The sequence below is a fragment of the Lagopus leucura genome, unplaced genomic scaffold (genome assembly GCF_019238085.1).
Source record: "Lagopus leucura isolate 7727_CA_CO unplaced genomic scaffold, USGS_WTPT01 Super-Scaffold_100159, whole genome shotgun sequence".
Lineage (NCBI taxonomy): Eukaryota > Metazoa > Chordata > Aves > Galliformes > Phasianidae > Lagopus > Lagopus leucura.
The window spans coordinates 1,541,900-1,556,571 of record NW_024962335.1 but is presented as its reverse complement, the minus strand read 5'-3'; the positions used below and the strand labels follow the sequence as shown (position 1 = coordinate 1,556,571).

At 38.4% G+C, this 14,672-nt stretch overlaps 1 protein-coding gene across 2 annotated transcripts in view; it reads right to left on the bottom strand.

The window, feature by feature from the left end:
- The window catches only part of SYT1 (synaptotagmin 1), a 214,092-nt gene that overhangs the window by 78,957 nt on the left and 120,463 nt on the right, over window positions 1–14,672 (bottom strand). For both annotated transcript variants that reach the window (XM_042890075.1, XM_042890076.1), the window contains exon 3: window positions 7,902–8,086. In XM_042890075.1, the coding sequence (XP_042746009.1) occupies window positions 7,902–8,086 (185 nt within the window). The remainder of the gene's footprint in view (window positions 1–7,901; window positions 8,087–14,672) is intronic.

Below are 14,672 nucleotides of genomic sequence, written 5' to 3'. Positions count from 1 at the left end.
TCCCTCTACATCTGCCCTGTCAATCAGTCTTCTTGTTCACGTGGTAAAGGAGGTTTTTTTTAACATATGAGTGATGTCCAGTCCTCAGGCTTGTGCAATGCCTGCTGAGTTGAATGGAAGAAAACAATATTATTTTGTAGCGAGAATGTTCTGTGCCATGTCCAACAATGAATTTATCAGAAAGGCAATTTTTCGTCCTATTGATGTCCATACTTACGAATGGCTGCACCTAATGGTGGTGCATTTCTTATCAATTTCTTTCACGTTCAAGTACACCACAGTTCTGATGTGGCCAATTTTTATCCTGGGGCAAAAGAAAAGCCTTTAAAAAATCTTGGCTGATTCCCTCTCACAAAACAGAAAAGACTGCAATTGTAACACATTTTCTACCAGAGTCCCTCAGAAGGAAAGGCAATATTTCATTCTTTCAGCATCTGCTTTCTCTCCATGAGTTAATTTAAAGAGCATGTTGTGCATGGGTTTCCAGTGGCTGAGCCAGGTTTTGGCCTCTGTGAAATTGACTTTGCCATTAATGCTGTAAGACTGTTGGCCTCACTCAGTAGCAGCGGGCCACACTGATGCACAGAATGACCCTGCTGCGTCCAGCATGCAATGCCCTGACACTACTTCCTTGCTTGTTATCCAGGTTTTAAATGGTCTGCTGGATTATCCAAAGGCTTGCTTTCTTTAGGACCTCTCTGACATGAGGCCATGACATTCAGCTTAAAAGCTCACTGAATTGTTCGAGTACTGAAATACTGATTTCTTTTGTCTTAACAGAGGGATGTAGCAAATGTAAAATACAGACATATAAATTCAAGTTGGAACTTCTAAGTCCTCGAATTAATATTTTTCTTTTGCTTTTTGCTTTTTTGTTTATTTGCTGAAAGACTCGAGACAGTGTCTGTGTTAACCCAGGGGTCTGTTTTGGAAGTTCACCCTGTGGATCATGGCTGACCACAGGGCCCATGTGCATGAACAAAAAGATGCAAGTGCTCTTGCAAGTATGGTAGCATGCTCTGCCCCCACTTCCCATATGGCAGTGGTTCGTTGTGCTAAGCAGCAGGCTGTGAGTAGGAGGCAGATTTAGGCTGCTTGGCCAGTGCATGCGGCTCTATCAATTGTTCTACATCCTTCCCAAACGAATGGCAGATGGCCAGATGGAAGCATGCTTTGGGATAGAGCTGGCTCCTGGGCACGGGAGGACCACTCTGAGTACTAAATTTATTTCTGTTAAAAATTTGTCATACTATATAATTCGTGCTACATCTATTTAACAATGCAAATTAATCTAAATATAGCCGGACATGATTTATTGGGTGCTACATTGATATAAAGAAGAAAGAGTTGGCAAAGAACTGTCCTTTTGGCTTATTCATATAAAAAGAGATAAGCTTTGACCATCCTTTAAACAGAACCTTATCAAGTATCTGATATTCTTGTACCTGAAGGTTATTCTACTATTCATAGACATTATTCACCTTTCCGTTTGAAAAGACTACATGCCTTGCTTAAAAATTAAACAAATAAATACTCCCTTTAGGGTTTGAAGTTCATACCTCATTAATATGAACTGCTGTTCCTGTTGTACGTTACTCATTTCCAATAACTTCAGGCACTTAGTGTAGGAGCTCAGCTCTCCACATAATCAGTGGATACACGTGAATGTCTTGAGAGTGTGATTCAAATCACTTAATTTATGGAATAATTGCATACCTCCTAGACACAACTCATTAGGAACCTGCAGACTCTGGTCTTGAATAAACAATTCAAAACCTGGTCTGTTAATCAAAAGAATGCAAGATACTAACATCCTTGACTATAGAAGATTCCTATGGTAAGACCTTCAGTACAGAAAACAAGACATGTAAGTCTGTATCTTCATTTTATCCTAACAGTACAATAGGTTACAATAAAAGTAACAGTAGTTATTTAATAGGAAAAATATTTTTGAAAGGGGGGAAAAAGAAATGTAGGAATCATGCACAGCAGGCTTCTCTGTCTCCTTGGGAGTGGCTGAGGAAGAGATAGGAATGCAAATAAGCCCAGCCATGTGGCTCATAGATGTTGCTTTCACAGTTCCAAGGTTATGAAGTCTAATACTAACCTATGCTAAATAAGAATTTTGCAGAAAACCTTGTAGAATGTACTCATATATAACATTGCATCTTCATAAACATGTTGCTTTCACATTTTCTCAGGAAGTTTTATCCATCCCGAACAGTTGGCTTCTGAGATAGGTAAAAAAAAAAAGCAGTAGGACAGTCCTTTGAGTCTGAGGTTGAATTAACACATAAATGGGACCCAATCAACCCATTGTGACCATCACAGTATATAATTGGGCTTGTTTTCTAATAAAGACCTGTTCACATTGTTTGACTAATTTTCCACACTGTACTGTGCAGCACATGCTGTCTTTCTGAGTGTGAATTAAGATACTTCACTGCATTGCAGATAAACTGTGGTGAACGTCATCAGCATGGGCTGAAGATACCAACAAATGGGAATTGCCTTGCTGAGACTGACAGGTGGCCTTCCCTAATTCTCACTATTCTCTAAGCATTCAACTGAGAAAACAAATAAATATAAAGAAACATTGCAGAAGAAAAGACTGCTGTCAGGAAGTGTTCCTATCCCCACAGAAGATCCTACTGGACTATACTTAGTAATAAAGGCTTGGGTTCCTTTTAAGTGAAGTACAGGCTCTTTGGAAGATGGTGCAGATTTTACTGATTTCATTTTACTAGCTTTCCTTAAGTTACAAGGTCAACACACATGACTTTGAAATATTTCTGAAGGTACCTAACATTAAAAAGGTCTTCAGCGTTTTTGCTCCTTTGCAGGAAAAAGGGTTTACTGCTGAAATTGTCTGTTGCAAATTGCAGCTCTCACTACTGTATTACTTTATAATGTTCCATAAGTTCACTATAATTAATACATGAAAACTAACATAATACTGTGATGAAGTTAGTACTTAACCCCAGTGGAAAAGAAAGGCCTACATAAAGGAAAAATAAAGATCCAAAGAAGTTTGTGAACAACTGAAGGCCACAGAAAGTCAGAAGTATACTCTGTATATTCCAGAGTATAGCACATATACCTGATCCCAGGTCTCTTGTTTCATTTAGCAGACACATCCATTGTAAAACAAAAATGTTTCACTAGTGACGGTGTTTCAGCCTGATGCAATGAGGAATGACTGAGATATTAAATCTCCTTCTCCAAAAATGCTTTGTGACCTAATAAAAGGTTCAGATGACCACAGCAACCAATCTCCAAGCAACAGAGCTAAATTTTAGTAATTTTTCAGTGCCACTGTTCATGACTGAAATGATTAAGTCTATTCTTTCCTCAGCCCATAGGTTGAGCTTAAGCAAGAATTTTGCTGTACCAATGCATTATATTCAGACCCAATAAATCAGCAGCTATTACAGCGTCTCTAGGGCTGGGTGTTTGGGGCTTTTTTTCTTAAGGTAAAAAGTAGCCACTGGAGGCATGGAAGACACTGGGAAGTTACAAGGAAGAAAAGTGTGATGGGAAGATCTCATAAAAATGCTGGTGCCAGTAGTCACTCAGGTGCACCCAGAGAAATCTGCAGTAAGATCACGTAAAAGAGTTTGTCATGGAGTACTATGGACTTAAACCACGTGCCCTATACTGGGATGATGTGACAGCCCACAGCAAGTTTCATGGGGTACAAATAATTTTACTGATGCTAAGAAAAAGACAGCAAAAAACACTTTTTGCTTCCGTCTACTGTTTATACGGTGACATTCATAGCAGATGGAAATAACACTAGCAAGTTATTTTTAGGTACCCATTGATTTCAAACTTGAGCTTTCTAGTACAGTTTGACGAAATATTTGAACTACAGAAAAAATAACAACCTCTTGTTTTCCCCTCCTCTAGCCTTTCCCCACCAAGAAAATACCCAATCAGTTTGGTTCAGCCTCTTGATGTGTGTACCAAAGCTACTACATATAAATCTCAGCTGAGGAGCCAGAGCTGTCAGAAGACTATATGTATCAGAGCTTTAGACTAGGTGCATCCGAATAGCAAAGTAAACCTACCGCAAGTGACAATCCAGAACAGTCATGAGACACAACACAGACAAGGAGGACATAGAAGGAAGAAATAAAAATTAAAACATCCACATACAAACATTAGCAAAAACCATGGAGAAATGACCTTTTTTAGTACATTCTTATAATAATTCGGCTCCCCAGACTGAATCTTCTCCTGTCCCCAGCTCTTGGCAGAGTTGTGTACTCTGCTTGAAAAAGTAACCATGGAGAGATGTAGAAATGTGTTTGAAGACTGAAAGCCTTGTCTTATTTCAAACTCTTCTCTCACTTCATTGCAATCAAATTTGCTCGAAATCTGTATTATTTCACAGTTTCTCATTTAAAAATCAGACTAAAAGTTGTGTTCAGCAAAGTGGTCATTCTGAAGTGTAAGTCTAACAGAAGCAAAAATCATTTCATTTTCTATAATATCTAGCTATTGTGCTTGACTATTGATCCAGCTGAGTCTCTGTGTCAAAAGTATCTTCACTTATGCCAAATTTACGACTCTATAAGGATTTGGCATGGACATGCAGGTCCGCATGAGCACATGTAAGCCAGAAGTTCTCTTTGACAAACTAAACCAGGCTAAGCTGGAAATTACACTTCCAGAGGCTGATACTGCCAAATGCTGCTCCCTTTCAAGTTTTGTGTGCCTAGGGAACTAGGATCTTGCAAGGTGCCAAGTGCCTATCAACTGCTATTATGTTCTCTCAGCTGAAGGCAGCATGTAATTAGCACTCATATGTTCAGACTTAACAATGACTGAACTAAGCTTATTGTTTTTTGACAACATTTAAGATTTTTGGTACTGTACGTTGCCCTTTATAAAGGCAACAGATTAACATCCTGATTTACAATTACTTTTCCATTTTTTCACCCCTTTCTGTTCTATGACAGAACCTCGAAAGTGATTCATTGCTCTTTTGTGAAGTATTTTACATTTAACATTGCACTGAGCTCAGCTAGGTATACTAAAGCCTGCACTAATAATTTCAGATTAAATTGCCATAATAAAAAATCACTCATATTGAAAAAAAAAAAAAAAAAAAAAAAAGACAGCTGACTTTTGAAAAATCAGGAATTAAGTTGTTAGAAACTATTCAATGCCAAGGACCTAAAATGTATGCATTACCAACTGGTATGAAATTAAGGGAGGTAACTCAATCAACTTGCTTTAGAAATCCCAGACACATAAGAGGAAAACTGGCTAGAGAGCTGGTGATGCAGTCACTTAGTAAGGGTCCACCATTTATATTTCTCAGCTGAGAATCTATCCTCATCAGGTTTACTTTGCAGACCAAACCACATCAGTTAAAACACAAAATATTTGGGCAAAATATGCTCACATACCTATACAGAATACTTTGAATGGAAACATCTTGAAATACCTAACGGTGTAACATTTCAAAGTTTGAGCTACTTTTTTGATAAATAATAAATAAGGAGCCGTGAATCAGCTTTTAATCAAAATTTTCCAGAAAAAATAAAGTTATTAAATTCAATACTAATTACATAATAAAATTTTGCATTTTATATATTTATTTTCCAAGAATCCATGGTCATTTATCCAGGTCCTAACAAATACAATTAAAAACACTCAATTATATATTCTCAATACAACAGTGGTCTTAAATGATACGGAAGAAACTCCACATTAATATCAATAAACAAACTGCACATTATTTATCCTGCAAGGAAGTATTAGGTTTGTTATAATTAGTAACATTGGTAGAACACAGCAAACAACATCGCAAGGGATTTTTCCACAGACATAATCAGAGTTCTTTCGAATTACCTTTGCTTCAATGGAAAGAAGCTAGCTAAAAGTAGCCCTGGTAAACCAACAATTGATGAAGTGACTTACCATGTATGGCTTGTGGGGAAATAACTCAAAATTACTTAATAATACAACCTCTAAATTAAGTACAGGGAATTCATAAATCCTCAATCTGGGTGCTTAAAGTAAAAGGGTTTGTTTCATATTCATCATACGGAGAAAACAAGATCAGTAAAATACAAAATCTTTTTCAAAGGAAAACACCAAATTTCTGCTCTGTTGTGTTCCAAGTTCAACCTCACTTATCTTTCTGACCTTGAAAAGGTACATCTACATTACTGACTTTGTGTACTGCTGAGGTTGTTTGCAGATATGAATTTGCCTTGTGTCTATACTTGAAGCTTTGCACTTCAGTACACCAACATGGTACATGAAAAGCATCTTCCCTCCTGGTGGAAGAAGGCTGAAGCTGTGCACCAGGGCATCATCTAAAGCTTACTCTATGGATACAGTGTATAGCCTAGAAAATTTAACTGCAGCCTTGCACATTGACATTTCAGCAATGACTACTGTCCACTGAGCAACAACAAAAACTGTCCTTTCAGAAACTGGAAACAGCTGGAGCCATCTAGAAAAATTACAAGATCTCCTCACCCACTTTTGATATTCTTCCTCTGTCATGACTTACATGCCTGGAAAACTCTGCTAGCCTGTAGCAGGTCTCTTGAGGACTGGCTGATGAGCCTCACCAGTGGCTGTTCCATCAGTGTACAGTGACATCCCACCACTTCTGCTGGATTGCTCCATACAACTCTTAGCTACTCTTCTCTAGGCTTTTCCGGGATCTTGCTCTTTATCTGATGCTCCTCAGGCTCCCAGATTTGGCTTCTATTACTAATCAACCTGTCTTTCCTCACATGCTAGATTCCAGCTAATGGGAGGAACTACTCATTCCATACTTTGCTTTAATCTTTTCTCATTGGCTGGATAAGCGCTTCTGAATTACTCTGGCTAAATCTTATGAAAAGTCTTGGGAGCACAGACACATGCAGTATCTTTACAGTTATTGTCAACTACTGAAGAGGTTTCATATTGCAATTCTCTAAGTCTTCTCAGTACTTTTTGTTAGAAAAATAGAGCCCTCTGTCTTTGCTTAAGAAATCTGGCAATGCAATAAGAACACATGAATTCTTTGCATTTATTTGCCTATTTTTCTGCTTATTCTCACTAGCTTTACCTATGAATTTATAACACCAGAATTGTAAGGAAGAAGGACAATAATAAAATCCTGATTAAAAAAAGTAATATTTCAGGAACATATTAATGAAGTCTGTTGTACTGAGGATTAGGTCCTGCAACTTCTGCTTTCTTTAATGAAGCAGATCTAAACGACAAGTTTGTCTGCTCTCATGAAGATGATACTACTCAAAGGGCATTATGCTAATCTATTCCTCTAAGTTACTCCACTGACTTAGAGCTACAAGTATATTCTGATAACTTTAAGCTTCACCTCTTGCACAAAATAAATTCTCTCAGCATCACTGTGCCGAATGCTCTATGCAATCCTTTTTGTTTTCCTTTGTTTGCATGTTTCTCATTTTCTATGCTGTTGTTTGTTTCTCAGTTGACCTTATGGTTTTGTGTAAAAGGAGATTCAGAGTAAAGATCTATGTTTGTTTATCAGCTGTGCTCAGAACTACCGCTAGAAAGATATAAATGCTATACTTGTTCTTGGTCAAAGTCCTGAAAATAGGAAGTTGTACTGTTTGCTACATTTCTGTGACAGCCAAGATACTCTCAGTAAACTTTCTCCTTCCAGAAGAGTCATTACAAATCTGTTCATTTTATTAGCAGAGGAGAGAAACGGGTTGGCTGCTTTATCAGTGATGCCATACCCATATTCACACTTCAAGATGCTATTGAGAAGATGCTGACAATCAGTCGTCTCTTCACAGAGCAACCATCAAGGCAACGAGCACAACATTTTTTTGTTAGACACATCAGGCAGAATTCTGCAAACATAACTCAAGAGTTGAAGAAAAGGAGAGGTACTTTACCTGGTCTTTCATGGTTTTCCCTAAATCTTTAACATCTTTCATGTTAATAGCATTCTTCCCTCCCTTCTCCTTCCCCTTCTTCTTGTTCTTCTTTTTGAACAAGCATTTCTTACAGAGACAAAAGCAGCAGGTAAGGATTAATAGGACTGCAACTATGGCTATGGCTATTAAGGCCCAAGGTGGCACTGGAAGAGAAAAAGAAACAAAAAAGAGAAGGTGGTAAAGGTGTTAGTAGGGTTAAATTTAGAAACAAGCACAGTTCTCTTACAGCTAAATCTTTTGCAAAGAAAATGCCTTGCAGAAATGCCTGAAATTCTTTCTAAAGCACTATCATCTTTTGTATATTTTCCCCAACTGAGCGTTTGCACACACAATGCCAATATCTATCTATTTACATGACTGGTGACACATACCAAATTAACTTGCAGCTATTCCAAAAAAATCAGCCATCTGAAAACAGCATATGATACGTTCGGCATACTTAGGCAGTAGTTTGCTTTCTTTAATCATCTCCACAACCCACCTGGCATTGTGGCTGAACTGGGCAGAACTGGGAAGGAATTTCCTGTTTTCAGAATGGCATCAGATCCAACAGATGAACTTCTTCTCTGCCTGCTGCTGTATAGACTCCGCACAAGACAGTGCAGGTCAAGGTCAACAGCAAACACTAAGGACATGCTACTGGCCAATCCAAGGGCATGTATGCTATTAGTCATCATACCCTAATATTAGCAGAGTTGCAGTACATAGCTAGATTTTCACCCGTATTTTGCTATCAAGAAAAGTATTTGTTCAATTTATTCATTCTTTCCAGGAATCAGAACACAACTGAGTTACGAATAAACAATACAGAACACTTACTGTAATAAAATGGTCTTGTTAAAGATCAGAATATTGGAAAAAAGGAGTTAAGATGACACTCAAACACTCCAGGAGGGAACTATGTTCGTACAGCTCAGTTTTAATGACCACAGATCCCAACACTGAACCAGAACACTTGATACTTTAAATATTTTAAACTGTCATTTTCTAAAATCTCTAAATGCACTCAGGTCTGTAAGTTACTCTGAGTGCGTTACCAAGAGGTCTCTCATATGATACAGAACAAAACTGACAAGTGAATCAAATTTGACATGTTGACGTCAGTGAATCACAGAAGGGAATGGGCAGTATAAATAGAGAAAATTAATTGCTTAAAGGAGCTAAGCAGAGTGTGAAGCACGGTCACAGGAAATTCGACTACAAATTATCAGTTCAGAAAGAGGACAAAGCACCTAAACTTTCCTTACTCTATGTTTCATGACTTTAATTTCTAACTTTCGTTCGAAAGTCCTTGGTGACAGATACAAAAATAATGTAGAAAAATGTTAAACAGTAAATTTTGTAATACATTTTGAGCCTCCAAATGTTCATTATATGCAGCTGCTATAAAAGAGAAGCTATACCATATGTAGAACAAATGAGAACTGATTACTAAACAAATGAATGTTAAAAGATAAAGTGAACAGATTAACAGCTGTTTATGTGATGTATTTTATGGAGTCAGCAGTAAGAAGTCTGCAATAAAAGTTGTATTAGATCTGCACTTATCACAACTTAAAATCTGTATTTCATGCATTACTGCTTTCATTTTTGCTTCATATCAGGTGCAACAGTAGCACTTCATAGCACACCTGACTTCCACAAAATTTTGTCTTTTCACTCAGCACTTGCAAATGTAAAATCATTGCCTTTCACAGGCAGCGTGCCCTTTTCAAATTCAAACTTCACTGGTGCACTTAAACTGCATTAAACACATAGCCTTTGAGATAGCATTTACAGAATGTTGTATTTTTTACCTAAGCTAATTCTTAAGAGTTATGTCAATAATGAAATGATCGATGTGCCTAAACCTATCAGCTATTTGTTTTGCTGCCTTGACAGGAATGCTCAAAGCACCACATAAGGCAACACAGGGAGTATGGGATGGGTTCTGCTGGCAGGGTGGCATTGTAGGAGGAAAAAGAGGCGGAGCGCATCACATGCAGCTAGGATGGGAGAACCAAGGAACTGAGGAGACAGGGAATGTGCGTAGGATATATAAATATGCAAGCTACAGATGAAAAAGCCTGTGTAGGTAGTGAAGTCAGGTGCCTATGTGCTGTAGCTGTTGTGCAAAGCAGTATTCTGGCTCTGTTGCAGTGGTTCTCTGGAGGATGGACAACGTAGGGTGCCTTGGGGAAAATTTCAAACACTTGCAGATATCTCACTTTTTTTTTTTTTTTTAATAATGCATTGTCTGCTTCCATCTATTTGTAATTTAATTTCACCCAATAGCTCTTGTGATGCAATTAAATGATCGCCAAATTAATATCTGAGACACCAAGAATTATACAGAATCCCTCAAGGAAAATGTGCTCTATTTTTGTTACAGAAAGCATAAGAAATAAAGAATAAAAAATTGAGGAAGCCCAGAATCTGGGCATTTTCTAAAACATCTTCAACATTCAAGTCAGAAAAAAACAAAAAGGAATGGATTTTTTCCCCAATGAAAGTGCACTGTCTCTGTCAAGGAGATGTCTCATCCGAACATTGCCACTGACAGAGATTGCCCAATCTAATATTGCTGGCAGTGGATACATGTGTTAGATATAAGAGAAGTGAAACATATTGTTATCACTAGCTTTGATTGTAGAAGTGATGGTTGTTGCTTTCAAAAACATTATCTAAATTAATGTTAATCATTATTACATAGTTCAGGCAAGATTTTCCAAAATTATTGTAGACTTGGAGGGTTTTCGTATTTGTTCCTCTCAACTGATGACATTGCCAAGAGGAGCCTGAATTCCAGAAAAAAGATATTTCTAAAAAGCAGTTTTGGACAGCCCAGAAGGAAATGACTAAAGTCACTCAAACTTTGGAAGTCTCAAAACTACAGTCTTTAATATTTTGGCATACCAACTGTGAATAACATACACAAAAACTTTATGGACAGTATATGAACTTGTTATTATTAAGTGGCTCCCTTCAGAAATTCATAATGCTTAAATCTAGTTAGACTTCCCCACAGATACGATGTTCACGTAATTTCATTTTCCTAGTCATCAACAATAAGGATCTACAGTCTGAAGGCTACCTCCATCTATATTCAATCAGTTTGACTGGGTTCAGTAGTGTACTTTGAAACCTCAGGAGGACTTTGGACATGAGCCATTAAGCAAAAGGCCTCTGCAGCAGAAAAAAGGGTTTGGGTGACATAAAAAACACAGATCCTGACCAAGTGATAGAGAGGTATCAGAGAGCCAGAAGCTTCTTGTACAATTTGTCTTACCTAGTGCCAGCACAAGGGGGTGCTTTGGAACAAGCAATATTTAGGTAAGCCGTCAAGGAAATGCTATAGCTTTAAGTATAATTAATATGTGCATAAGCTTTCTGGTATTTCAGTGCTATTTTCTTTGTTCTGCTCCTGTGGTCTTAAAGACACTGTCATGAATCACTATGTGATTTGGTGAACCTCCAAGGCTCATAGAGACAGATCTATAGGAGATCTGCTGAGGTAGCATAGTTAGTAAGCGAAGTTTTTAATTAGTCTTATTGATCCAATCCAAACAGTGTACACTCAGAAATGCAGGAGTGGAGTAAAAGGAAAATGAAATGCATGGCTTTTCCCTGAGCAATATTAAGGCACGGGAAAGAATAAACTCTCCAGGATTGTGTTGATAATGGAGACATTTTTGGTACAAACACTGCATCCTTTATTCATGCTGAACATCAGTTAGAAATGGAAGCAGCTAAAGGAATTGTAAACTCTCTCTTTCTCTGTGCTATTTCCTACCATTAAGGTCAGCCAGAGTTGAGTGCCTACTGTGGGCGATTTGATGTGCCTGTATCTATTTCACAAACATGGCAGCTGTGGTGCACTGACATTAATTACCATTTCAGTTTGGACTTAACAGTGTGCTGATGAGGTAGATCTTCTGACCATCCCTACATATCATGCTTAGACTCTCTGTGCAAGTTCTGAGAGGGCATGGATGGAAGTAGTGGCAATATTTGCTCATAGAGCTACTCTTGTTGTGCTCCAAACTGCACAGGGCACTCAGCCCATGGGAGCATACATAATCTGAACCAGTACCCCTACAAAGTTTGCAGTGTGGCACTGGGCCCCCAGTACAAAGTGCTTCACACCACAGATTTGGTTTTATTTCATTGTACTAAATATAGCTTGTATCCCACCCTGTCATTAAATCTTGTTCTACCAAATATGCTAAATGTAAAGGAAAATATGTATTACCGAGTTACTCCATTTAAGAGCTACAAATGGAGCCCTTTATATAAACATATCCTTACTTAGCCTTACACAAAATGCTTGGAGAGATACAGGTCTTGGGTCTAAAACTGACATTCCTGTCAGACGATCTAAAATTATCAAATGCCTCAGAGGACATTTCGCTCCCGAGGAAAGGCAGTAAGAGGGAAGTCACAAAACGTGTAACAGCATCAAAGTGCTGTAGTCTGTAAAAGAGAATAAAATCCTTCATCCTGATAATATTCCTCCCTTTCTGCGTGTGATGTCAGAGGAAACCTCATTAGCTTGAAAAAGAATCCAAAGAGAAGGAAGGTCAAGAAAGAACTGAAGAGAGAAAGCTGAATTAAAAAGCAAAGACTTCCATACCAAGGAAGCTATCTAATGACAACTCCCAATTAAGCAATTAACAGCCCCATTTAAACTGTGACAGCAAAGGACTATCAGATGGTGACAGATTCTATATTATAGTACAAAGAAGGCTCATGGTATGTTGCAATTGACAAATATTAATAACCTATATTTCAGAGGGAGCATTATACTTAACAGGAAGATGCAACTGTCACATGGCTGTATGTGAAGCGCTACATATTAAGCTAAATCTCTGGTCACCTAAGCATGAGAGTAGTGGCAGTTTTCATTTATTGAACTGCAGCTTTATTGTAGCTTTTTGCATTTACAGCTTCCATTCAGAAAGCAAAAATAATATATAGCCATATTCTTTCTTTATAGCAACTTCCAAGGGGCAACATTCTGGGAATCCACTCAACTTTCATTAGAAATTACTTTAAAAAAAAAAACAAAAAACATGTACTAAGAGCAAGGACCCAGTGGATGCCACTATTCACAGCAGAAGAAATGTAATGGTGATCAATGTAAAGAAAAGGAAAAACTGATACATAGTAGAATTACTTGTAAAGGAGGCAGAGAAAAACTGCAAATATGTGCTTAAATATACTGGTGATTAAATGCTAACCTTCAGGCTTACACAGCTATATATTCTCCGCAAACACTCTTATAAGTGAAACCTTGCTTTAACAGCCTGTTTGCAGAACACTATTTTCACATTCTTACATTTATCTCAGATTTTTTATGTGTTTGAGTTAATGGCTTTGACCTATTACTAAGAGGAACCTTTGCTAAGCTTTCAGTTAAAAATAAAATGCTCTCATGCTGTATTGTCCCTCCTCTACTTCTTGAGCAATGTCCTCTTGCCACGAATACTTTATGGAAGTTACTGAGGCTTTAACTGAGCTAAGAGATGTACATTTTGACAGTGAAAGTCCCCCACATGAAAATAGTCTGTGAAACTACACTGATTACATGGTCTTCACTCATTGAATATACTCCTGCCTATATCTTGTTTGCTAGATATCCTCATGTGAAGTTATGCCAACATCACATAGTTGAGCATTCATGTCTTTGCAAATAAACTGATATTGAATTTAGCAGAAATCCTAGATTTTGCTACAAAGAATCCTAGATTCTTTTAGCTGAAGAGCTTGATCCACTCCAGAACCTGATGAATACCCCAGGGCTGGAAGTCAAAATGCTTTAAATGACCAAAATATTTACCTGAAAGTGAACTACATCCACTATGAGAATTTCTGAGTCTACTATATTTATTATTGTTAGTATTAATTCACCTTTTAGGGCACATGGAAGCTGCAGTTTATGGTAAAACCATCTACCCAGCGCAGCAGAATTCTCTCTATCTCTTTTGCTCTCCCTCTCACTCTCTCACCTATGCATTCTGCTCCTTTTCTCCCTCAGGTCCTTACTGCTCAGTCTCAGCAGCTCCTTTCCCCTCAGCTCCTGAAATATATGGCTGAAAAGGCAAGAGTAAAGGAGTCTCCAGGTGGGACTGGACAGTGTGGCAGTGAAGCTGCTGAGATGTCTCCTTGACAAAAGTACTTCAGAGAGATCAGCAGGCCTTTCAAGCTCAAGTTTCAGGTTTCATTTGAATTAATACTAAACCAAAAATATATCCTCTGTCAATCAGCTCATCCACTCTTGAACTCAAAATTAAACAGAACACAGACAAAAGAGAGTTAAAAACAAAATTCCCCTCTTCTGGTTGTGTTGCTTCTAGTATGGGCTGCTCTCTCAGTCTTGACTTCAGCTCAGCCACCATCAGCCACAGTCCCTGGGAGCCACAATGCAGTGCTACCATGCAGTGCTCTCATCCTCCCACAGCTCCCAGCCCTCCCACCTGCTGCTGCCTCCCCCTTCCTTGGGCAAATTCAGAAGCTCCAGTATGTTCCACCCATCGACTTCTACAGAGGGGTGTCACTCTGCTGCTTCCAGCATGTCTGTATCAGTTGCCATGCAGCAGCCCAAGGGAGAAACCAGCAGCCCACTTCCCTGCTGCATAGCATGTCCCTTGCAGAGGGCCACAGTGCTGGCCAGTTCAACAAATGTAGCACCTTTCCCTGTCCAACAGAACCACCAGGTCACTTACTACAGAAAATGGAGCAGAGAAAGGA